Below are 27051 nucleotides of genomic sequence, written 5' to 3'. Positions count from 1 at the left end.
AGCAGATAAACATCAAATTTTCCTTTTTGGGTGAACTATCCCTTTAAGGTTCTTAAAAGTCCTCCTCCCTACTCCTAACACTTTTTGACCTTAAGAGCTCTTTTAAAATGCTTTGTGAATAACTGTTATATTTACTAGGATCTTCTCTTTAACTTTAAGGGGAAACTTTTCACTTTTTAAAAAATTTTTCTTAGAATTTGATCACTAAGAATTTTCACGAATACGACCCTGGAGCTGTAAATGAACAAACATATGTCCATAGGACAATGTAGCCAATGAAAGGTGACCAATGCTGCAAGAAAGGGTGAACAATGACAGTAATGCATCCTCATTTAAACTAAGACTGAGCGAAGCAGTTACTCCCCAAAGTTGTCATTGGTTCCTTTACTAGGATCTTCTCTTTAACTTTAAGGGGAAACTTTTCACTTTAAAAAAAAATTTTCTTAGAATTTGATCACTAAGAGCTACTAAGAATTTTCACGAATACGACCCTGGAGCTGTAAATGAACAAACATATGTCCATAGGACAATGTAGCCAATGAAAGGTGACCAATGCTGCAAGAAAGGGTGAACAATGACGGTAATGCATCCTCATTTAAACTAAGACTGAGCGAAGCAGTTACTCCCCAAAGTTGTCATTGGTTCAGCCTCCTAAAACAGAAAAAAACACACATTCAGTATGTGACAATATGGTTGTGTCCATTTCTATCAGAGATATAAAATATACTCACCACTATTGTTGTTGTTTTTGAGTTCTTCTGTCTGATGAGAGAGAGGAAAAAAGGTTGTTTAAAGGTTGTCTTAATTCCATGATTTCAATTGTGCAGTCATTTCCACCACATGTTTACACCCACTGTACAGTGGAACCAGGAAGAACTGTGTACAATAGTTTATACATACTTGGAGTCTTAGGCAGTACTTTCTTAGGCAGCAAAGGCTCACAGATCTCTCTAAAACAAACATCCTGCTGAACTTTATATGTCCTTTTGTACCTGAGGGTGAAAACAGGTACTCAGCAAAAAGCGATACAACTACTGGATTAGACTGGAGCAAAACGGGACAATAGACATATCCAGAGAGCAGACACTTACAAATAATGGCAGACACCATCCTCCCACACAGGCACACTCTTAGTTTCGGAGTAAAGGCGAGTACATGGGTGAGGTACTCGCTGACAATCTGAATGAAAATATATAAAAGGTGGAGTTGACTAAAGATCTTATTACAGGCAAATGGTGGGATAATAAATAAATAATAAACTAAAACAATAATAAATAAACTCAAGTTTAATTCTAGTTTATAAGGTATTCATTGGTTTGTGTTTGTATGCTTGTGAATGAACAGACGTGGTTATACTAACATAGCTCACACCGTCTGCCCTTGAAACCAGCGGCACAGTTGCAGCTGAACGACTCGTTGGTCTGCGCACATGTTCCACCATTCTGGCAGGGCTGAGTCCTGCAGTCTTGGGATGACGCTGAAATTTAATGAAACGTTTTTGGATACAAACACATAAACACAATGCTTTGCTACATGAAAAGTTTAAACATTGGCTAGCATGCTGCTTTTTCATGTTTGGGTTTATTTAGCTGCTCTTTTAAATACACAATCACATGCACATAAATATGCATTTTTAATCAGCTATAAGTCACTTTTTGGGGGGGCTGAAACCATAATAGATTGCTGATAGATGTGGTTTGTTTATGGTGACTGTCATGCTGCAGATTATTCAGAATACATGCAGTGGTATTCTGCCACAGTCTCTCTCAGCTGGGACCAATTAGAGAGTTTGAATACCACCAACTGTTAAAACATTCTCCTGTTTTAAGAACCACGAACTCCCTATCTAAAGTTAATCAACAATTCTCACTTGTCTAACAATAATCTTTATAGAGTTTTATTGAAAGATTACCTACCAGATTTACTCTTTGTCGCTTCTTCAGGAATTTCCAGAGCTAGACTTATCTTATTGGTGGTTTCTTCCATCTTTTCTAATTTGACTGGAGGTTCAGGCTCTGTTTGAAAGATACAATGGCAGAAATTGAAAAATCAAGTTAAATAAAAACTGGGGTTTTCAATTTGTTTATGCAAGGGACTCCTTCCTAAAATGTCAAGGCAGTTTTTTTTTCATATATAGTGACCCATTTACAGTTTATAAAAAATGTTAAGCATAATAGTGTAAATACCATATTATGTTGCTTTATGCTGCCTTTTTCCCTCCAAATTGATTCATTTGAAAATTATTAAATTTTGAAGTACATTGTAGGCTACTAAAACCACATCAAATTGTATATATATATATATATATATATAAATGTTATATATATATATATATATATATATATATATAAACCTGAAGAGAAACAAGAAAGTCAATTAAATTTAATATACTTATTTAGTGCTTTCATAAAACATATCATTCCAGAGCAATTTTCCAGAATATATTGACATGTAATAATCACAATTAATCTCATTGATTTGATTAACTATCTTCAGGCGAATGAAAGTAATATCAAATATGGTAAATGTGATAAAAAATTATTGTATTTATTATCCTCAGTTAAAATATTAACTAAGAAATAGTTTTTTCTCAAGTTTCCTACTTTGAAACCACTTGAATAAAACACACATTTATTTATTTAGCAGATTTTTTAATCTAAATAATATTTTAAAAGTTTAAAATTATAATGCATTACCATTATATATTAAATAATTACTGACTTGTGCGGTGTCTGATGGTTTTTTGTGGAAGGTTGGTAAATTTAGCTGTAATTCTCCCTCTTCCGTCAATTAGCTCTGTATATCTGAAAGAGAAAACAAACACAAAGAGCTCATTATTCTATGGCTTCCTTCCTAGCATTGCGTTCATAAATGCATTGTTGCATCTGTACCTTTGTGGCTCTTCAAGGAGTTCTGTGTGGTCATCTGTGCCTCCATCTTGAACTTGTGTCAAGGTCTGTCCTGTCTGGGAGTCCTGTCCTCCCTTAGGTCTGTCACCTCTGCTTTGGCCCTTTGGAACTGGTACTGTGCAACACAAGATACACAGATGGGTCACCATGCCAAAGACATCTTGACAATCAGCAGACGAGCAGTGATCTTAAATATCGGCGACTCACGTGTGGTGAAGGCTAGGTGTTGAGGGACGCTCTGAATGTTGTCCTGGCTCGTTTTGCGCACAGCAGTGAGGGCAAGTCGGTAATGTTGTCCTGGAGTGAGGTCTCGTAGTGTATAAGTCCCTAAACTTCCATCAGGTAGGTAGCGGCTACGGGTGCTCAGGCCGCGAGTAATATTGACCACAAACCCGTCTGGAAGATTCCGAGGATGGTGGTCCCATGTGATTTGAGCAGACGTGGTGGTGATGTGGGAGAGTGAAAGGTTCTGAGGTGGAAGCGGTCCTGATGGAGAGAACAGTATAATGTGTGGTTACTTACTACAGAGGTGCATGTGTTTGTAACACAGAGCTGAAGAGATACTCACTGGTCCAGAAGTGCAGTGGCCCAGCAGATTTGCTACTTGATGGCAGGTCTTCAGGGCGTAAACCAGTCTGTGTGACTACATCTACTGTGTACATCTGACCTGGGAGCAATGTGCTGTGGGTTACACACAACTAATCAGTAAAATATGTGTTTCTCATTTTCATATTTTAAACCTTTATATGATCTCAGATCATTGTATTAAATGTAGTGATGCAACAACATTTCAGAAACAGGAAACTACAAAAAAAAAAAAGTTCTTTTGGAGGGCTGAAATCAGTGATGTGTAATTGGAACTTCTCCGATGACACGTTTTAACTGTGTCAGGGTTTATTTCGTGCCACATATACAAGTATAAACTACAACACTACTGCAACATATCAGCAGGGCGTACACACTTCACCGTGACCAAAAATGATGTTGGAGTAGCAATATGTAAAATTTCTTCACCTGAAATATCAAGAGGTGGCTTGTTGCAAAAGAAATTGACTATGATTGGTTTAATAGACCTTAGTCAGAGTAGTGCCATATTTAATTTTTGACAGGAATGAAAATGAGGCTGTAAGGGATTGAAGCGCAATTGCAAAGACTGTCTATTCACCACAGTCTCATTTTTGATCCATGCTAAATTCAATATGACTTTTAACCTGACCAAGTTCTGTATCACCTGTGAACACAGCATCCTGAATAGCATAAAGAGTACCATCACCCAAATTTAATTACCAAAACTTTATTTTTGGGATTGTTTTTTTTGGCTAAATGAAAACTTTAATATTGGTTTTGGTTAAAAAAAAAATCAGCTTAAATTAAAAAAGAATTTAAAAAAGTGCATCACCAATGAAATTGCTTGTTTCCCTTTTCCTATTTTTTAAAACGGCATTATAATTTTTCTTACATCATTTAGAGTTATGCACCTATTACTACTACTTACTAAAGAGCACAATGAAACATAATATGTTACAGTATATTAAATGTAGGCTAAATGTTAATAATATGCCTATTAATAATAATATTATAATAATTTTATATTTTAATAATTAAACTTTAAAAATGAAATATGTACATGGGTGAATCATGTACAATAAGAGCTCTCACATGTATTTACAGAATAGAAAAGGTGAATTTTTTCCTAACTGCCGCCAAAAATGACGTGCCCCGGAAATTGCCGCTTTCCCTCAACTCAAAAGTTATATTCACTACAGAACCCACTCACCCCAAAAAAGGAACTAAACTAACTGTTTATATGTAAAAAAAAACAATACTCTTCCAGTTTAACGCATGAGTGGAACCGATGATCTCCTACTTCTAGGTCCAGAGATTCATTATTATATTATGACACGTTATTTGGCTGTATGGTAAAGGGAAAAAATATGGTTATTCATGTGCTCGGAACTTGTAAATAGAACATTTCTGACTGCACTTGAAGGCTGCAACAGACTAGATGGGCCAGATCATTCTCTTAAGACTATGCAAACTATTTGCAGATTTGTTTTCTTTTTCTGTGTCATCATGACTGACCTGAAGGAGTACTCTGTGACGCTGCTATTGAGCACGGCTGTGCGAGGTCCGCTACCATCTGCAGGCACCAGAGACACCCGAACCTGACTGATCGCTGCATGACGTCCAACATGCACCAGCCACCGCAGCCATACCTGAGAGGATGACACATTCACTACCTCCAGCTGTTCCACCTTACGTGGCCCTGTGACAGAACAGGAGAAGAGTATGTGAGTGAATACTTTACATGTACATGTTAGTTTAGCACTATTATTGTGTAAACATTTTGAAAATTTAATAGTGCTTCACATCTTTTTTCTTGTGGCACAAATAACATTCATAATTTTTATTTATGGACTTAAACAAATAAACATTAAAAAAACCCCTGCTGTCATATTGTGCTAAGGAAACAGGATGTGACAATCACCATGTAGGTACAGAAGAAAAATTGGGAGCTCTCACTAGTGCGGATGAGAGCGAAAGCTGGCTGGCTTATGTCGTTGCTGTTGGTGTTGCGTTTGACGGAGAACGTGGAGATGTTGTAAAGCTGTCCGGGGTTCAGGCCCTGTAGTGCATAGGTAGAATGCTGCTTCTCCAGGAAGTCTGTCTTCCTTGGTCCTCGACCAATAGGAGCAAAGGCAACAGCAAAGCCGCTGATTAAATTCTGAGTGGCATCTGACTGATCCCAGCGTAACTCGACTTCATTTTCTTCTACACGCAACACATGCAGGCCAGATGGAGGCAACAGGTCTGGGAACAGTGAAAGTATTATAAATCAATCAAATACCCTCTAAACCAGTGATTCTTAGCTAGTGGGCTGCGGCCTGCTAGGGGACCTCAGCAAACCTCAAATGGGGCCCCAAGATGTCTTAAGATGATTTAAAATAAAAACAAGCATTTATTTTAGTTAAAACAACTCAAATAAACACCTCTCTTATTTTTATTCACCCCCTCAACAACTTTTTTTTTTAGTATGAGGTAGCTTAATTTTAAAAGTGATTTCTAGATAAAATGTCCATGGTGTTTTAACATTTTACATTTAGCACATAAGACCATGATCCGCACTCACAAAAATAATCTTCTTTTTAACGTTTATTTTACATTCATCCCCAATGTCAAAACACAAACGTTTCAGCTCAAGGCCTTCTTCATTGTGTTGAACAGTTCAATCCCTCCATCTACTTATTTAAAAGGGGTCATATTATGCGATTTAAATTTTTACAAGCACTTGGTGCATAAAGAAGATCTGCAAAGACATATTCTTTATCAAACGTTTCAGCTCAAGGCCTTCTTCATTGTGTTGAACAGTTCAATCCCTCCATCTACTTATTTAAAAGGGGTCATATTATGCGATTTAAATTTTTACAAGCACTTGGTGCATAAAGAAGATCTGCAAAGACATATTCTTTATCAAATTTAAGAGTCAACCACACCTACCTAAAACGGCTCGTTCTAACACGCCCCCATATGTCTACGTCGCGATGTGGGAAGATTTGCATAATGCTGCCCAAATGTTCACGCAAAGAAAGAAGGCGTAACTTTTATTCTCGCTGTAGTATTGTTGTTGTCGCCGCCGCCATGTCATGAATACGCTGTGTGTGTTCGTTGTGAAAGCGAAACTGCTTTGTTTGGCCTTCCAAAAGAGGATGATATCCGCTTCGTAATGCCTGGAGCTGATCTGTGCTGGTCGCTGAGGAAATACATCAACTTTGCACTATGGATCGCCGGATCGGCTTTCACCGTGGGCGAAGCGGAGTCCAGCTCGGGGTCGTCACATGTAGTTGCCGCAAGCCCGCCGGCCGCTCCTTTGTCGAATCTGCCGGCCACCGCTCACTCAAGCCCGCCGTGTGTTTCGTTGTGAAAGCGAAACGTACTCGGTAACTAACGTAACCTCGGTTCCCTGAGATATGGGAACGAGTACTGTGTCTTGCTTAAGACGCATATGGGAAAAAAGTATTTTTTCTCCTGAACTGAAGCCTATTTCATTCACGCAGTGAAACTGCACGGCCATTGGTTCGTGCAGAGCTTAAAAAATGAACCAATGGCTCGGCAGCGGAGCTGCACGAGGCTATGGCGACGAAATCCGTCAAAGCCCCCCAGAATGGGCGGGGAATCTGGCTATATAAGTGGGCGCTCGCCACAGGATTCTCAGGTTTACTTCGACTGAAGCGACGACTGAGTCGTGCAGCTACATAGCACAGCAAGCTACGCAGTACTCGTTCCCGTATCTCAGGGAACCGAGGTTATGTTAGTAACCGAGTAAGTTCCCTTTCGATACTTCACTCGTTCTGCGTCTTGCTAAAGGCGCATATAGGAACAGTCCAATCACGCCGTGCTAATGTAGTGGAACGACTTAAGGTATAACTTCCATAAGCAACCAATGCTTATAGAGAAGTCGACAATAACCCAAGGCTAAAACGGGCTGAGCTTTCTAGGTCACACCCGGCCTGGTTAATCGTTCCAGAGTATACCCGTAACTTCGACACCCAGGGGTCGAGAGCTAACAGGTAAACAATGCCAGAGAACTTGGGCGCGGTACGGCCAAGGGCTCTCTGTCATGTCCGTTTACGCAGCGCGTGCCATTTCAAGCGGCAAGGACCCTGGCCTATAAGTACGAGTGAAGTATCGAAAGGGAACTAATGTTACTTTGTTTGGCCTTGCAAAAGAGGACATGACTAGAAATCAGTGGTTAAGTTGTATTTACAACACTGTTCCAGAACAGTTCAACCCAAATATTCAGATGTGTGCAGCACATTTTATGGAGGACTGTTTCCTGATCCTGGAAGAGTAGACTACAGTGCTGGCTGTTCTGACTCACAGTCTGTAAGTAAGTTTTTTATATTTAAAGAATTTGCCAGAGACGTGAATTTTGAGCAGTGTAGAGTAGTGCTTGTTGTTTGTCATTTCTCTGATCACAAATGCAGACGTGGTTTTATGTTTACGCATCGCGATGCAACGCAACACATAAAAAGACAGTACAGGTGCCTCTCAATAAATTAGAATGTAAGCGAAACGTACTCGGTAACTAACGTAACCTCGGTTCCCTGAGATATGGGAACGAGTACTGTGTCTTGCTTAAGACGCATATGGGAAAAAAGTATTTTTTCTCCTGAACTGAAGCCTATTTCATTCACGCAGTGAAACTGCACGGCCATTGGTTCGTGCAGAGCTTAAAAAATGAACCAATGGCTCGGCAGCGGAGCTGCACGAGGCTATGGCGACGAAATCCGTCAAAGCCCCCCAGAATGGGCGGGGAATCTGGCTATATAAGTGGGCGCTCGCCACAGGATTCTCAGGTTTACTTCGACTGAAGCGACGACTGAGTCGTGCAGCTACATAGCACAGCAAGCTACGCAGTACTCGTTCCCGTATCTCAGGGAACCGAGGTTATGTTAGTAACCGAGTAAGTTCCCTTTCGATACTTCACTCGTTCTGCGTCTTGCTAAAGGCGCATATAGGAACAGTCCAATCACGCCGTGCTAATGTAGTGGAACGACTTAAGGTATAACTTCCATAAGCAACCAATGCTTATAGAGAAGTCGACAATAACCCAAGGCTAAAACGGGCTGAGCTTTCTAGGTCACACCCGGCCTGGTTAATCGTTCCAGAGTATACCCGTAACTTCGACACCCAGGGGTCGAGAGCTAACAGGTAAACAATGCCAGAGAACTTGGGCGCGGTACGGCCAAGGGCTCTCTGTCATGTCCGTTTACGCAGCGCGTGCCATTTCAAGCGGCAAGGACCCTGGCCTATAAGTACGAGTGAAGTATCGAAAGGGAACTAATGTTACTTTGTTTGGCCTTGCAAAAGAGGACATGACTAGAAATCAGTGGTTAAGTTGTATTTACAACACTGTTCCAGAACAGTTCAACCCAAATATTCAGATGTGTGCAGCACATTTTATGGAGGACTGTTTCCTGATCCTGGAAGAGTAGACTACAGTGCTGGCTGTTCTGACTCACAGTCTGTAAGTAAGTTTTTTATATTTAAAGAATTTGCCAGAGACGTGAATTTTGAGCAGTGTAGAGTAGTGCTTGTTGTTTGTCATTTCTCTGATCACAAATGCAGACGTGGTTTTATGTTTACGCATCGCGATGCAACGCAACACATAAAAAGACAGTACAGGTGCCTCTCAATAAATTAGAATGTCGTGGAAAAGTTCATTTATTTCAGCAATTCAACTCAAATTGTGAAACTTGTGTATTAAATAAATTCAATGCACACAGACTGAAGTAGTTTAAGTCTTTGGCTCTTTTAATTGTGATGATTTTGGCTCACATTTAACAAAAACCCACCAATTCACTATCTCAACAAATTAGAATACTTCATAAGACCAATAAAAAAACATTTTTAGTGAATTGTTGGCCTTCTGGAAAGTATGTTCATTTACTGTACATGTACTCAATACTTGGTAGGGGCTCCTTTTGCTTTAATTACTGCCTCAATAAGTTTGTGGCACTGCTGAGGTGGTATGGAAGCCCAGGTTTCTTTGACAGTGGCCTTCAGCTCATCTGCATTTTTTGGTCTCTTGTTTCTCATTTTCCTCTTGACAATACTCTTAACATAGATTCTCTATGGGGTGTCAGGTCCACGACATTCTAATTTATTGAGATGCACCTGTATAAGTCATTATAATCAGTACTTATGTCCCCACTGGATGCAACAAATGCCTCGTGTATAATGGGTTTTAATGTTTTTGTCTCGTCGCTCCGGCCAGACAGGGCATCACAGTATGGTAAGGGGCGTAACATTTCCGTCACACGCTTGAGGTATTCAGCCAATCACAACGCACTGGATAGCTGGCCAATCACAGCACACCTCGCTTTTCAGACTGATGAGCTTTGTAAAAATCTATGCGTTTCAGGAAGGTGGGGCATAGAGGAGAAACAATAATGTACAGTATGTGGAAAATAATGTGTTTTTTTAACCTTAAACCGCATAAACACATTTCATTACACCAAGTACACAAAATACTGTTCTTTTTAGCAACATCATATGACCCCTTTAAATCATTAATTGTCTTGACATCATCATTCATTAGCCAATGTTCAATCACTAAAATCACACACATTCCATTTAAATTCTGGACAATTTCCATTTGTATACAAATCATCACATCCACCTATACACTACATAATATATAGCTACCCATGACTAGAACATGAATTATATAGGATCCCATATTCATCCCTACTGTACAATCCAACAGTCTAATACATAAACAATCACCAGCACCTACTACCCAAATTAAATTGTTAAAGATGGGTTAGGGTTAAGTTTTTAAGATTTTATAAAATAATTTACATTTTTCTAGCTAGAAATTGTAAAATTAAATAAATAAATAGCTTAAACAATAAATCAAGAACAACTGGAAACATCATGTAAATTCATTGGTTAAATAAATGGGATCCCTGAAGAACATTCAACTATGAAAACTTTTCAATTACAGTATATTATTAATGTAAATTCATTTGAATTAATAATGTAAATTCATTTAAGTTACTTAATTTAATTTGTGGAAACCTGTTAGTCTGCATGGGGGCTCTTCAAATACTGTTGTGAACAATGGGAAATGAACCCTTGGAATTAAAAAGGTTGAAAGCCACTGCTCTAAACTATGATAGGAAAATTAATTTATGAATGCAGTACATGCATACCAAATACATACCAAAGAATGCACATATTTTAAGTTTGTAATAAGTAACAAACTTCCCATATCTCTGAATAATTAATAACTTCCCCGGAAGCAATTTAACAAATCACTTTGCCAGTAAAAACACAAACTCTTAATTCCATTCTATCTTAATATCTAGTTTCTTTTCTAAATAGCCTCCACTTAAATAAAATGAATGGATATGGGTTGATTTTGAATAATGGAAGATCAGGAGCTGACCTCTCTCACAGTCTCTCCCTGTGTGGCCCACCCTGCAGGCACAGCTGTAGTTCCCCCTTCTATCACTCCAACAGACGCCTCGGTTCCCGCACGGCTGCAGTACACATGGGTTCTCCACTAGACGGCAACAGAGGACCAGTTGAGACCTTACATTGAAAGCACCCTATCTGACAAATTCACAGAAATAATAACGACCTCAGACTTCCAGAAAGTGGAAGAGTACACGGATATCACTGGCAGTTTTAATTTTAAATTTGTGAGGATTTTGATTAATTCAAATCAGTGTAACATAGCAGAAGGCAGACTTTTTTTGTCAGAGGTAACTTTTCTCTCTCATAGTTCCCTCAATGTCAGTTACAATCTTGATACTTCTTGTTTATTCTTTAATTTGTTATGTTTTGTGCACTTTTTCAGGAGTAATATTTAATAATGGTTAACACACATGTCTGGCAGCGGTCTCCAACATAACCCTCTTTACACACACACAGGTGGTTCCTCCTGTAGCCTCGGCATACACCTCCATTCAAGCAAGGATTTGGCTCACATCCATCCTGTTCTGCAGAACAAACACACATTTTTATCATAAGATGGAAAATCCTTCACTCTGAGAGGTGGGCTGTTTGTAAGAGATAAAGTAGATGTGAAGTGTTTGTGTATCAAATTAGATTTAGTGTAAGTCAGAAGCAAGGGGAAAGCAGATTACGCAGAATGACAAAAACAGTTGCAGATGCAAGCTGGAAAATGAGTTGGGAATCAAGGTTCAACAAAAACAGGTTTGTTTTTCTATAGTTACCATATTGTAGCATATCTTTATGTAAATTATTGAGTTTAGAATATTGCTATATAAGCTACAAGCACAATTTTAAGATGCTTCATAAATCCACTCTAAGGCTGCAAAATAATTGTCTATAAAAAGTATAGTTTTGATGTTTTACACTGATCAACAGACAAATATTCTTTAATGTCAAAATGAAAACAGTTTTCTACAGATTGGTTATTACAGTTATTACTCACAAACTAATGTTTTGCATAAGTACTCAAGTGTTTGAGTTTAGCAGATGCACCTTTGGCAGCAATTACAGCCTTGAGTCTGTGTGAATAACATTAGATTTGCACTGGCCACTGCAGTTTTTCCCCATTCAGGTTACATGGAGACTGGGTCTAAGGCCTTTTTTCAAGCCAACCCAGTAGGTGTCTTGCAGACTCCATCAGGTTTTCCTTCTTGATTTCTGAGTATTTTGCTGCATTCATTTTTATCTTTTACCTTTATCAAGTCTTTTAGCCATTCTGCAGAGAAGAATCTCCACCATGTTTTACACAAATTAGGGAAGGTGTTTTTCTAATTATACACTGTGTTAACTTGGCCAAAAACTCTGGTTCTATCAGGAAAAGTTCTATCAGGACCACTATCGTCAAAGATGATTGACAATTAGCATACAGTTTGGATTGGCGGTATGGTTCTGTTCTGGGCAAGAACTCCCTGTGAATCCATGCAGCCTAGCATGGATGAGAGCAGCGATGAACCCCTTAGGGCAGGGGTACCCAAACTCGGTCCTGGAGGGTCGGTGTCCTGTTTAGCGCCAACTTGCCTCAACACACCTGCTGGTAAGTTTCTAGTATGCCTATAAGAGCTTGATTAGCTAGTTTAGGTGTGTTTATTTGGGGTTGGAGCTAAACTTCCCTCCAGGACCGAGTTTGGGCACCACTGCCTTAGGGTAAACAGAACAGAACCAACATAAAAATATTGCGGATATTATTTATGTTCAATAGTTTCATGTAAACATTTTAGAAATTAGTCTGATTCAAAGGGGAATCAGAAAGCTGAATCCTGACTGGTCTAGAGGAGGAGTTGGGGATGGAGGAGGGTAATTAACTATTGAGCAACGCGAGGCTGCACATAATACTGAAGGACCTTATATATGGGTGCTGTGATATGCGTCATATCCCTATGGGTATATGTGGATCAGCTGAGAGTCAGCTGACGCGAGCTTGACTAACGTGACCTGCCAGAACGAACGCTACGCTTGATTTTGGGTCTCATCAGACCATGGAACCTTCTAACTGGTGGAACTCTCCCAAATGCCTTGTAGAAGACTGTAGCAGAGCTGTCCTATGCCATTCACCCATAAAACTGTGACTGGTACTCAGAAGCATTCGGGCAACAGTTATCTACACAGCCTTGATCATTTTAGATTCTAAATTCCACTTAATTTTGAAGGCATAGGTCATCTGTGCCACAATAGCCTGGATTTGTTTTACATTTGACAAAGTCACTTGGAGCTGCTTAGAGTGTTTCTTTTCACCAGAAAATTCTTCTACAACATTGACTCACCAGAAATTGGACATTTCAGATAGAAGTGTATTTACATTACAATCAACTGAAACCCCTTAGCTACACTCAATTAATCTTAATTTAGCCATTCATGTCACTTTTAAACCAACTGGCTGCCTCAGTGATTTAGTTCATATTAAAAGATTGTCAAACTTGTTTTTTGTATTTATTTAAGATCATATTGATCACATTTTGAAAGAGTCTTTTTCTGTTGATCAGTGAGGAAAAAAATCCACTGTGATTCAAGGCTGTAAAACAACAAAACAGTCCATAGTAGTTAACATATTGATGTTACCTATCTCACAGTCCTGCCCGGCATAGCCCTGCTGGCAGTGGCAGAAGTAAGAACCAGGCTGATCCTCACATGTACCTCCGTGCTTACATGGCTCGGAAAGGCATTCATCAATATCTGTCAAAGCATTCACAGAAATCTAAACTCAAGCCAGGTTTTACACAATGAGCTGTCAAAATCTCTTAATATCAAAATGTCAATATGACATAAGAGAGAGAATTAAGAATAAGCGAGAGATATGCAGTGTGTTACCTGTTTGACAGCGCTGACCACTAAAACCATCTTCACATTCACACAGGTAGGAGGCTACCCTATCACGACAAGTTCCCCCATTCATACATGGCTGAGACAAACACTCGTTTATCTCTGGGAAAATAAAGGGGATGATGAGAGTCATTCATGTACAAATCCTAGCACACTGGAAGCATTTAACAAATCCTGAAAACACATACACATATATAAACAAAACCTGAAATACACACACCACACACTTACATAAACAGACACAAATTTTGTGTACAAGGGATAATCTTTGATTTGGTGTATGAATCAAGATTAGCACAGAATCAAAAATTCACACAAATTCCATAGCAGAAACCCAAATCTGCATGCAAGTCCATCAGCAACAGTTCTCAAGATGAACAGAAATCCAGGTATTTGGATTTCTCCCCGTCTCACTGTGTACTTAGACTGTTTATTTCATGTGATACAAATGATGTAGTAGCTCATGTTGACAGAGCAGCATCATGCTTTATGTCCCACAGAGAGACCGCAGAATTGTTTTGTGTTTAAGAACTCTGAACTGTATACCAAGGCCTGACTACTTTCTGTTAGCACCCTGACACGCTATGCAAACTTTGTTGGTTTCAAACTACAATTTGTTTTAGAGTGTTTCTACTCGTTTGACATTTTGTAGGCTCATCAGCTCTTCTTCCCAGCATTCCAAACCAACCAACCATTTTGGAATGTTGGTTTCAGGGCGGGACAGTCTTGGGCAAACTTTGAACAACAAGGGTTTTGAATCTCCACTAACCTTCACAGACTGGAGGCTGGCTCCAGGATCCCTGGCTGCTGCAGATGTTCTGGGTGGCCCTGGGAAGGGGTGTGTAGCCTGGGTGGCATGAATACAGAGCCATCGAGCCCGGGGTAGTGGAGGAATACTGCACCTCTGCGTGCTTGACTTTCACAGGGGGGCCACAGTCCAGACCTGCAGTGTGCACAGAGTATAATTATGACATGCCATATAAAAAAAACTGACAGGTTTGTTAAACAATTATACGATTTACAATAATCATATCACGATAAATTATGACAATATAATTATTCACTATCATATTTATGGATGTTACATTGATATTAGATACTAATATAAATTCACTTTACAATGTATAAACTATTTGCTATTGAAAAAAGAAACGAAATACACAGAAGCAGATAACATAATTCTAACCGAGAAAAATATCATCCAACTAAGGCTGAAGAATTTAATTTAGTTAGTTAATTAAACACAGTGACAAAGCCCTACACTGCAAAAAAGAATGCCAGAAACACTATGAAACAAAATGAGCAGTGGCAGCAACACTTTGTTTCTTTCTACAAAATAAATTATTGCTTTTCCCGAAAACATAAAGAACCAACCGGTTTCACTTTACCTAATACACATGGCCAGCTACGAGTAGATTCATAAATAGAGAGAAGCTGTAAAAACATCCTTTTTGTGAAATGTTTTAGGTGACAAGGGGATGGTGTTTCATCCTATCATTGAACAGTGGGACACAAATTTAACCGCACCTTGTGGAAAACTGTAACAGCAGAGTTATAACTCCTGTTCAGGGAGAGAGTATCAAATGCTCTGAGGACTTTATCCAGCTTCATCTCTGGGGAGGTGACACTCAACCCAGCTTTACTGCAGGAACTGGCACCTGCTGCTTCGTCCTGGCATCATCTGAATGAAGATAGACGACTGCTGTTCTCCGCCTAACATGCATATCAGTTACCCCTAAATTAATGAATAGTGACTACTGCAAAAAGCTGTGTGAGCTCCTGATTCCTGTCGTGTTGGCAAACAGCTCAGTGTACTTCGGAGGTAAAAAAGAGTTTGATTACCCTCCAAAGTCGGATTGGATCCTCTGTTGATCTCGCAGTGTCTTCCTACGAAGGATGGGGAGCACTCACATTTGTATTTACCAATGTAGTGGAAACATGTTCCGCCATTCAGGCAGGGACTGGAAGCACAAGGATCTGGCTTTCCTAAACATAAAACATAAGATATTTTAAAACAGTTGTACAGTTCTGTGTACACATGTGCATATAGTGTGCGCTTGCATATTTATTTGAGAAAGAAAGCATGGTCATGTGTGCGTCAAAATGAGGTCAACATGTGTGAGAAATCATTGATCATTACAGTAGCACTGAGAAAGAGAAACAGCTTTTCGTGCATGTGCCAGGGCAAGTTGTTTTTTCTACATGTGAGGAATCCAAGTGTTGAACAAACTCCAGCAAATTGGATCATTCCACAAGGCCAAACAGTTGCACAACTCTAATGTTGGACAAAGTTGGGATAATGAAAATCCAGAGATGAAAAGCATCTTGGCTTTGAAGAGCTTTTTTCTTTGTGCAGTTTTATGGCACTCTGTGTGTGCAGAAATGCCATTTTCCAAACATTTTCTTCCATTTGACCAAAAAAGAGAAGAGGAAGGGTGACTGAGAACTGTAACATCCCTTGGGTGCAAACTGCTGGGAATTTAACAGTGCACACTTAAGGCCCTTTCATGGCAAACACGAAACAAAAAGATTGCTCGATCTTGTAGGTTTGCATTGCACAACATCAGAAAGATCAGGCCCTTTCTAACGGAGCATGCTGCACAACTTCTTGTCCAGGCCCTTGTCATTTCTATGCTGAACTACTGCAATGCTCTTCTGGCTGGACTTCAATCATGCACAATCAAACCTCTACAAATGATTCAGAATGCAGCGGCACGACTGGTCTTCAATGAGCCCAAAAGGGCCCACGTCACACCCCTCTTTATCTTCCTGCACTGGCTACCGGCTGCAGCTCGCATCAAGTTCAAGACATTGATTCTTGCATATAGAATAGCCACAGGCTCAGCACCCGCCTACTTCCACTATTACAAATATACATCCCCTCCAGAAGTCTGAGATCTACTAGTGAGCGACGCCTCGTGGTACCATCACAAAGAGGCACAAAATCACTTTCCAGAACATTCTCGTTCACCGTTCCTGGCTGGTGGAATGTTCTTCCAACCCCTATCCGGAATGCTGAATCCCTGACAATTTTCAAACGACAGCTGAAAACTCACCTCTTTTGTCACTATTTGACTTCATCCTTAAAAAAAACAAGCTTTGCTACTCTTTACTTAATCCCCAGTCTAGCTTGTATTTATTTGAACAATGCCTCACTATTTGACTTCATCCTTAAAAAAAAACAAGCTTTGCTACTCTTTACTTAATCCCCAGTCTAGCTTGTATTTATTTGAACAATGCCTGAAACTTGGTATTACGAGCACTTCCTGTGTCTATTTGCCTCTTTAAGATGAATCGCTTGATGTTTTCCCCAATTGTAAGTCGCTTTGGATAAAAGTGTCTGCTAAATGAATAAATGTAATGTAAATGTAAAAGATAAGCGAATCACAGACGAATGGGCCTTTCAAACTAAAAAGAAAACTGAAGAAAATGTAAATTCATGCTGCTATAGTAGAAAGTGCAACATGAACGTTTAGTAGTTTTACTAAAGTATACATCAAACCAATCATTTTGTAAACCTGACATTTTCTTATACAAGTCTGTACAACATTGTAGTACTTTTGTTTAACTATAGTAAAAAAAAAAACTTACACTGAATTGCTATAATTTTAATCTTTTGACAAATCTTGTTTTCATGTCGTAATAATACTTTACAAAGAGAATAAGATATAAATATAAAAACATCAAACAACAAACTTGCAATGCCACTTTGAGCACATTAGCACTACTGAATGCGCTGATATTGCTTCTGGAACAGTTCTTCATTGGAAGAAGAAAAATTCATCAGCCAAAAAAAAAAAACCTGCTTTGTTGGCAGGCAAATGTTTAATGAATAGCTTAATACAAATGCATTGTTCCAATTCAAAACTTTCCCATGAAACATGTTTGATATGAAAGGGCCTTAACCCGTTTAATCCCAAATTTTTCCCAGACATGAAAATATCCAAATGATGTGTCATTAGTAACCCTTTGAAATAATCAATAATTATTATTTTTGTTTTTCATTTTTGGAAAAGTGTGTGAAAAATTGTGTTTTATGGTCGGTCACAATTGTGACCGGTGGGATAAGATGAGTACTGAATTAACATATTTCTGCAGTCATAAAAATTGTTATATATCTTAGCTCAGCTATTTTAAACTGTTTGATCACATTCTAGGGTTATTATTATTATTATGCATCAAAAAAACTTTATGCAACATTGATAGGAACACTGAGATAAAAACCAAAAACATTAAACCATCAACGCATTTCAAAATTGTTACTTTTTTGTAAAATATAACATCAAATTTTTATATTAGTGCTACCAGTATTTTAACATCAATAATGTAAATTTTTTGTAACATCTGAATTTTTAATTTAGTGCAATATTTTGTTATCGCAACATTTTTGTGTAATTTTCACTAGCAACTGCAATTGGATTTTTGTAAATTATTATTATTAATTATTATTTTAAACCTAAGTTCACTGTTATCCCACCGGTCACTATTGTGACCATCAACATGTTTACTCATTCTATGACCACACCCAACAAAACTGCACATATTTCATTGAGACTCTTTATTTTTTCCATATTTGCAGGAAGTACACTAAAACATCAGTCAGTAAGGTTTTTATAAATGAAAACCTTTTTTACGGTCACTATTGTGACCGGTGGGATTAAACGGGTTGCTTATCAAACTAATAAGACTCTTTAAACAACATGACCAAAATTTCATTCTTGTATTTATATTCACACCATAAAACCACTAATTGCAGGAAATACTATATACATACCCACTTCACAGTGTTTCCCTTTGAAATGGTAGGGACAGACACATCGGTAGCTGTCAGCTTCTTCTTTACAAGAGCCTCCATTACGACAGGGACTAGAGGCACAGATACTTAATCTGACTGAGGAAAAAAAGAGGAAAAATGCTGTATGTACTGGCAAGTAGGCTAAATGACTAGTAATTTTCAATATGCCAGTGTTGTTTTATATAGTTTACAATAACTCAGCTTTATTAGAAATAATTATAATAGTTATGACAAATAATATATACAAACAGACTGTTGGCAATGAGTCAGGTTTGTTAAACAATTTTAAGACTTATTTCTGATAAATTATGACATCATATTTATGAATGTTACTTTGATATTAGATACTAAAATAAATGTATTTTACAATGTATAAGCTATTTGTTATTTAAAAAAACAAATAAAATGCACAGAAACACACAAACAATTCTAACCGAGAGAAACAAATTCATCCAACTAAGGCTGAAGAATTTAATTTATTTAGTTAATTAAACACAGTGACAAAGCCCTACACTGCAAAAAAGAATGCCAGAAACACTATGAAACAAAATGAGCAGTGGCAGCAACACTTTGTTTCTTTCTACAAAATAAATTATTGCTTTTCCCGAAAACATAAAGAACCAACCGGTTTCACTTTACCTAATACACATGGCCAGCTACGAGTAGATTCATAAATAGAGAGAAGCTGTAAAAACATCCTTTTTGTGAAATGTTTTAGGTGACAAGGGGATGGTGTTTCATCCTATCATTGAACAGTGGGACACAAATTTAACCGCACCTTGTGGAAAACTGTAACAGCAGAGTTATAACTCCTGTTCAGGGAGAGAGTATCAAATGCTCTGAGGACTTTATCCAGCTTCATCTCTGGGGAGGTGACACTCAACCCAGCTTTACTGCAGGAACTGGCACCTGCTGCTTCGTCCTGGCATCATCTGAATGAAGATAGACGACTGCTGTTCTCCGCCTAACATGCATATCAGTTACCCCTAAATTAATGAATAGTGACTACTGCAAAAAGCTGTGTGAGCTCCTGATTCCTGTCGTGTTGGCAAACAGCTCAGTGTACTTCGGAGGTAAAAAAGAGTTTGATTACCCTCCAAAGTCGGATTGGATCCTCTGTTGATCTCGCAGTGTCTTCCTACGAAGGATGGGGAGCACTCACATTTGTATTTACCAATGTAGTGGAAACATGTTCCGCCATTCAGGCAGGGACTGGAAGCACAAGGATCTGGCTTTCCTAAACATAAAACATAAGATATTTTAAAACAGTTGTACAGTTCTGTGTACACATGTGCATATAGTGTGCGCTTGCATATTTATTTGAGAAAGAAAGCATGGTCATGTGTGCGTCAAAATGAGGTCAACATGTGTGAGAAATCATTGATCATTACAGTAGCACTGAGAAAGAGAAACAGCTTTTCGTGCATGTGCCAGGGCAAGTTGTTTTTTCTACATGTGAGGAATCCAAGTGTTGAACAAACTCCAGCAAATTGGATCATTCCACAAGGCCAAACAGTTGCACAACTCTAATGTTGGACAAAGTTGGGATAATGAAAATCCAGAGATGAAAAGCATCTTGGCTTTGAAGAGCTTTTTTCTTTGTGCAGTTTTATGGCACTCTGTGTGTGCAGAAATGCCATTTTCCAAACATTTTCTTCCATTTGACCAAAAAAGAGAAGAGGAAGGGTGACTGAGAACTGTAACATCCCTTGGGTGCAAACTGCTGGGAATTTAACAGTGCACACTTAAGGCCCTTTCATGGCAAACACGAAACAAAAAGATTGCTCGATCTTGTAGGTTTGCATTGCACAACATCAGAAAGATCAGGCCCTTTCTAACGGAGCATGCTGCACAACTTCTTGTCCAGGCCCTTGTCATTTCTATGCTGAACTACTGCAATGCTCTTCTGGCTGGACTTCAATCATGCACAATCAAACCTCTACAAATGATTCAGAATGCAGCGGCACGACTGGTCTTCAATGAGCCCAAAAGGGCCCACGTCACACCCCTCTTTATCTTCCTGCACTGGCTACCGGCTGCAGCTCGCATCAAGTTCAAGACATTGATTCTTGCATATAGAATAGCCACAGGCTCAGCACCCGCCTACTTCCACTATTACAAATATACATCCCCTCCAGAAGTCTGAGATCTACTAGTGAGCGACGCCTCGTGGTACCATCACAAAGAGGCACAAAATCACTTTCCAGAACATTCTCGTTCACCGTTCCTGGCTGGTGGAATGTTCTTCCAACCCCTATCCGGAATGCTGAATCCCTGACAATTTTCAAACGACAGCTGAAAACTCATCTCTTTTGTCACTATTTGACTTCATCCTTAAAAAAAAACAAGCTTTGCTACTCTTTACTTAATCCCCAGTCTAGCTTGTATTTATTTGAACAATGCCTGAAACTTGGTATTACGAGCACTTCCTGTGTCTATTTGCCTCTTTAAGATGAATCGCTTGATGTTTTCCCCAATTGTAAGTCGCTTTGGATAAAAGTGTCTGCTAAATGAATAAATGTAATGTAAATGTAAAAGATAAGCGAATCACAGACGAATGGGCCTTTCAAACTAAAAAGAAAACTGAAGAAAATGTAAATTCATGCTGCTATAGTAGAAAGTGCAACATGAACGTTTAGTAGTTTTACTAAAGTATACATCAAACCAATCATTTTGTAAACCTGACATTTTCTTATACAAGTCTGTACAACATTGTAGTACTTTTGTTTAACTATAGTAAAAAAAAAAACTTACACTGAATTGCTATCATTTTAATCTTTTGACAAATCTTGTTTTCATGTCGTAATAATACTTTACAAAGAGAATAAGATATAAATATAAAAACATCAAACAACAAATTTGCAATGCCACTTTGAGCACATTAGCACTACTGAATGCGCTGATATTGCTTCTGGAACAGTTCTTCATTGGAGGAAGAAAAATTCATCAGCCAAAAAAAAAAAACCTGCTTTGTTGGCAGGCAAATGTTTAATGAATAGCTTAATACAAATGCATTGTTCCAATTCAAAACTTTCCCATGAAACATGTTTGATATGAAAGGGCCTTAACCCGTTTAATCCCAAATTTTTCCCAGACATGAAAATATCCAAATGATGTGTCATTAGTAACCCTTTGAAATAATCAATAATTATTATTTTTGTTTTTCATTTTTGGAAAAGTGTGTGAAAAATTGTGTTTTATGGTCGGTCACAATTGTGACCGGTGGGATAAGATGAGTACTGAATTAACATATTTCTGCAGTCATAAAAATTGTTATATATCTTAGCTCAGCTATTTTAAACTGTTTGATCACATTCTAGGGTTATTATTATTATTATGCATCAAAAAAACTTTATGCAACATTGATAGGAACACTGAGATAAAAACCAAAAACATTAAACCATCAACGCATTTCAAAATTGTTACTTTTTTGTAAAATATAACATCAAATTTTTATATTAGTGCTACCAGTATTTTAACATCAATAATGTAAATTTTTTGTAACATCTGAATTTTTAATTTAGTGCAATATTTTGTTATCGCAACATTTTTGTGTAATTTTCACTAGCAACTGCAATTGGATTTTTGTAAATTATTATTATTAATTATTATTTTAAACCTAAGTTCACTGTTATCCCACCGGTCACTATTGTGACCATCAACATGTTTACTCATTCTATGACCACACCCAACAAAACTGCACATATTTCATTGAGACTCTTTATTTTTTCCATATTTGCAGGAAGTACACTAAAACATCAGTCAGTAAGGTTTTTATAAATGAAAACCTTTTTTACGGTCACTATTGTGACCGGTGGGATTAAACGGGTTGCTTATCAAACTAATAAGACTCTTTAAACAACATGACCAAAATTTCATTCTTGTATTTATATTCACACCATAAAACCACTAATTGCAGGAAATACTATATACATACCCACTTCACAGTGTTTCCCTTTGAAATGGTAGGGACAGACACATCGGTAGCTGTCAGCTTCTTCTTTACAAGAGCCTCCATTACGACAGGGACTAGAGGCACAGATACTTAATCTGACTGAGGAAAAAAAGAGGAAAAATGCTGTATGTACTGGCAAGTAGGCTAAATGACTTCTGCAAAACGGATATGTGGTGCATTAAACAATATGATGCAGCACAATAATCGGATGTCTACCTTTTAATATGTAAGTCTGCAAGGACAAAATGTTAACACGTTGAGCAGATGTAGCATACCTCTTTCGCAATGCTTGCCTCTGTAGCCATGCTTGCACTCACAAATATATCCTCCATCTCTCTCATAGCAATAGCCTCCATTCTGACACGGTGAGGAATCGCAGGCTGATCGGGGCTGTACTGAAAAACACACACACCAGCTTCACCTCGTTCCTTCACAGCATGTGATCGTTTTTTAAGGCTCACTAGTAACTTTAATTTGAGTGTGTTGGAATGATTTCATTTAAATGCACACCACAGCATATATCCTCTGTGTATTTCAATAGCCAAGTTGAAACATTACCTTCACATTATGTCAACATGCAAATAAATCTTTCTTTTCTAATTTACTCAACATAACGCCTTAGTTGCTTTGGGGACCTTTGCCACCCTGAAAACCTGCCACAGTATTTGTTCATTTGTCATGGAGACCATGGCTTGCACATGGCTTCAAGGTTCTCCAAGCCCTTACCATATGGGTAGAAGTCCTTGTGATCAAAGTCAACACCAGTTTGGCAGGTGCAAAGGTATGTGCCGCCATATTCTAAGCATGGACCTCCATCTGGACACGGGCGGTTGTTACTACAGGGCGTTTGTGTTACCTCTAAGGAGTAAAAAATTTTTTGCAGAAATTAGTTGTTATACTGTACAAATATGTGTGCATTACTACTACTTTTGGAATACTTTGTTGAATACAAGGTTGCCCACACTTTTTAGATGGGTACTGTTTTCTCTGGTGATCAATAATACATGTATCTTGTGACTGTCAGACACTTTTAGTGCTTTTGTTAGAATAAAAGATTGCCCACACTCTTCAATTGGATACAGTTTTCTCTGTTGGTCAATAAATAAAGGACCTTTTAGTGCTTTTCCATCATGAGGCCAAATGGTTCTTAGTTTGGTGTATTTTCAAAAATACATAATTTAGTACAGAATAATTACGAACTGTTCCATGGTTAGCTAACTGTACACAGGACAGGGAAACCATGTGTGACGAGGGGGGTGGGGCCGAGAGCCGTGGGAACGGAGCGAGGCCGGTGGAGTAAGTGATAATGAGCGACACCTGCACCACTCACCGGTCTCGAGTCTCACGGAGGAGCTCCGGAAGTATAAAAAGGAGGAGGGACGACAGGGAAAGACGAGAGATTGTAGATAGAGTGTCAATGGTCCATTTGAGATATAGGTGGCGGTAATGCACTTATAAGTCTGCGATCCGCCGTAAAGCAACAAGAAGAAGAAGAAGGGAAAGACGAGAGAGGACCAGGCCTGGATTTTATTTTGTGTTTTGGTTTCGTTTGTGCGCGACAGTCGTCCGTGAGGGGCTGTCGCGCTATTTTGTGTTTGTTTAATTTATTAAAGTTTCTTTGAATGTTCGCTGGTTCCCGCCTCCTTCTTCCCGATCTACGAACTATGTTACATTGGTGCCGAAACCCGGGAGGAAGGAGGGTCACGCTGCCAGAGATCCCTCGCTGCTGTGGTGAGTCCGCGGTGCCATTGAGCATGGCGGAGCAGTCTGCCGCCATGGACGCTCGAGGCGGTGGGCTGGAGTGAGTTGCCGAGGGGGCGGACGAACTCGCTGCCGGCCGCCTGGGCTGTGGAGGGACGGCTGCCGTCCGTGAGGGAGCGGAGGAGTCACCGCCGTTCGCCTGAGGCCGGAGCCTGCTGCCATCCGCCATGATGGGGAGGAGCAGGGAACGGGGGACTCCTGCCGGCTGCCCGAACGCGGAGGAGCAGTCGCCGGTGGCGTAAGTGATAATGAGCGACACCTGCACCACTCACCGGTCTCGAGTCTCACAGAGGAGCTCCGGAAGGATAAAAAGGAGGAGGGACGACACGGAAAGACGAGAGAGGACCAGGCCTGGATTTTATTTTGTGTTTTGGTTTCGTTTGTGCGCGACAGTCATCCGCGAGGGGCTGTCGCGCTATTTTGTGTTTGTTTATTTAAAGTTTCTTTGAATGTTCGCCGGTTCCCGCCTCCTTCTTCCCGATCTACGAACTGTGTTACACCATGCTTTAGTGGTGAAACAGCTTTAGCGATGTAATGATTCCTGAATTGTCACTTGTCAGTTACAAGTTGGTTGTGTTCAACCGACATGTGATGCTAAGTGTTTGGCCTGATGATGAAAAAAACACTTCCTGAATTTTAAGGAAGGAAAGGAAAAGACGTGACATGTGGCCAAGTATGGTGTATGATACTTGGAATTTGTGCTCTGCATTTAACCCATCCAAGTGCACACACACACAACAGTGAGTAGACAACAAACACACACATACAGTGAACACACACACGGAGAATGCTGCGGCGCCCAGTGAGCAGTTGGGGGTTCAGTGCCTTGCTCAAGGGTCTCACCTCAGTCGTGGTATTGAGGGTGGAGAGAGCACTGGATAGTCACTCCCCCCACCTACAATCCCTGCCAGACCTGAGACTCAAACCCGCGACCTTCAGGTTACGAGTCCGACTCTCTATCCATTAGGCCACGACTGCCCCTTAATTTGGAACACTATGCCTATGCCCACACTTTTTAGATGGGTACTGTTTTCTCTGGTGATCAATAATACATGTATCTTGTGACTGTCAGACACTTTTAGTGCTTTTGTTAGAATAAAAGATTGCCCACACTCTTCAATTGGATACAGTTTTCTCTGTTGGTCAATAAATAAAGGACCTTTTAGTGCATCATGAGGCCAAATGGTTCTTAGTTTGGTGTATTTTCAAAAATACATAATTTAGTATAGAATAATTACGAACTGTTCCATGGTTAGCTAACTGTACACAGGACAGGGAAACCATGTGTGACGAGGGGGGACCGACATGTGATGCTAAGTGTTTGGCCTGATGATGAAAAAAACACTTCCTGAATTTTAAGGAAGGAAAGGAAAAGACGTGACGTGTGGCCAAGTATGGTGTATGGTACTTGTGCTCTGCATTTAACCCATCCAAGTGCACACACACACAACAGTGAGTAGACAACAAACACACACATACAGTGAACACACACACGGAGAAGTGGGCAGCCAATGCTGCGGCGCCCAGTGAGCAGTTGGGGGTTCAGTGCCTTGCTCAAGGGTCTCACCTCAGTCGTGGTATTGAGGGTGGAGAGAGCACTGGATATTCACTCCCCCCACCTACAATCCCTGCCAGACCTGAGACTCAAACCCGCAACCTTCAGGTTACGAGTCCGACTCTCTATCCATTAGGCCATGACTGCCCCTTAATTTGGAACACTATGCCTATCTTTTCTACCAACATTTCAAGTAGCCAAGAGAAACTCCCTCTTATCAGAAATCGGAAAATCAGAAATTAACATTATTGTCCTAAAAATACACTGCATATAACAATGGAAATCTCATACCTATAATTTGATAACGTCTTTAGAACTCTTTGAAAAAGCTAATTCTGTATTTGTTTGCACTGCAGTTAATACATACCAAACTGACAGTAGAGTCCAGTGAAGCCTGTTGGACATTCACAGGTGCCATTCACATCAACACAAACCCCTCCGTTCTGACAGGGACACTCCTCTGTAGGGATTTAAGTGTGATGTAAAGAGAACAGAAAGAGACAGATAAAGAAACACTTTTGGAAGGAGGTCAGCATGCTTTTCTGGATAAGTAAACATTCTAACCATTGTACAATGTTACTCTTTCTTCACATCAGTCAAATTTGAACTAAGTGTGAATTCAGTGGAAGCATGTGTGGGAATGTTACATTGTGTGTGTGTGTGTGTGTGTGTGTGTGCATGAGCATGCTCATCGGGGCAGAACTCCGCTGTGCGTGATACAGAGAGCGCGACCATAACATAGAGACTGAAATGACATGCCGTCGTGTAAATAAGATAAATAACATAAGGCTATTTAGTTTGCTTAATAAAAGAAGAAGGTATAGACATGTTCTATAGGAAAGGTAACTTTAAATGACTTCTGTTGTGATCTGGCGCTATAGAGAAAATATAATTAAATAAAATTAACTTGACCTTCAAGGGGGACGGGCCGCCCCCCTAAAATAATGGCAGGGGAAACACTGCAGACTGTTATAAAAAGAAGAGGGGATGCCACACAGTGGTAAACATGGCCTTGTCCCAACTGTTTTGAGATGTGTTGATGCCATGAAATTTAAAATCAACTTATTTTCCCCTTAAAATGATACATTTTCTCAGTTTAAACATTTGATATGTCATCTACAGTGGGGCAAAAAAGTATTTAGTCAGCCACCAATTGTGCAAGTTCTCCCACTTAAAAAGATGAGAGGCCTGTAATTTTCATCATAGGTATACCTCAACTATGAGAGACAAAATG

The 27051-nt window shown here is 39.4% G+C and overlaps 1 protein-coding gene across 1 annotated transcript in view; it reads right to left on the bottom strand.

The window, feature by feature from the left end:
• Nucleotides 1–495: 495 nt before the first annotated feature.
• The window catches only part of LOC107593186 (sushi, nidogen and EGF-like domain-containing protein 1), a 33050-nt gene continuing 6494 nt past the window's right edge, over nt 496–27051 (bottom strand). Inside the window, exons 8-28 of the mRNA XM_016282797.1 lie at nt 23228–23359; nt 22777–22896; nt 22484–22600; nt 19640–19783; nt 14521–14694; nt 13740–13853; nt 13491–13604; nt 11306–11419; nt 10864–10980; nt 5433–5720; nt 4992–5175; nt 3478–3590; nt 3117–3395; nt 2892–3024; nt 2722–2804; nt 1917–2015; nt 1361–1477; nt 1092–1179; nt 901–992; nt 732–762; nt 496–651 (exon numbers count right to left, since the gene is read on the bottom strand). Of these exons, the coding sequence (XP_016138283.1) occupies nt 734–762; nt 901–992; nt 1092–1179; nt 1361–1477; nt 1917–2015; nt 2722–2804; nt 2892–3024; nt 3117–3395; nt 3478–3590; nt 4992–5175; nt 5433–5720; nt 10864–10980; nt 11306–11419; nt 13491–13604; nt 13740–13853; nt 14521–14694; nt 19640–19783; nt 22484–22600; nt 22777–22896; nt 23228–23359 (2651 nt within the window). The 3' untranslated portion in view covers nt 496–651; nt 732–733. The remainder of the gene's footprint in view (nt 652–731; nt 763–900; nt 993–1091; nt 1180–1360; nt 1478–1916; nt 2016–2721; nt 2805–2891; nt 3025–3116; nt 3396–3477; nt 3591–4991; nt 5176–5432; nt 5721–10863; nt 10981–11305; nt 11420–13490; nt 13605–13739; nt 13854–14520; nt 14695–19639; nt 19784–22483; nt 22601–22776; nt 22897–23227; nt 23360–27051) is intronic.

Source organism: Sinocyclocheilus grahami, unplaced genomic scaffold, assembly GCF_001515645.1.
Source record: "Sinocyclocheilus grahami isolate Dianchi unplaced genomic scaffold, SAMN03320097.WGS_v1.1 scaffold166.1, whole genome shotgun sequence".
NCBI lineage: Eukaryota > Metazoa > Chordata > Actinopteri > Cypriniformes > Cyprinidae > Sinocyclocheilus > Sinocyclocheilus grahami.
Note: the sequence above shows the minus strand (reverse complement) of the source record. Positions and strands in the feature narration are given on the sequence as shown.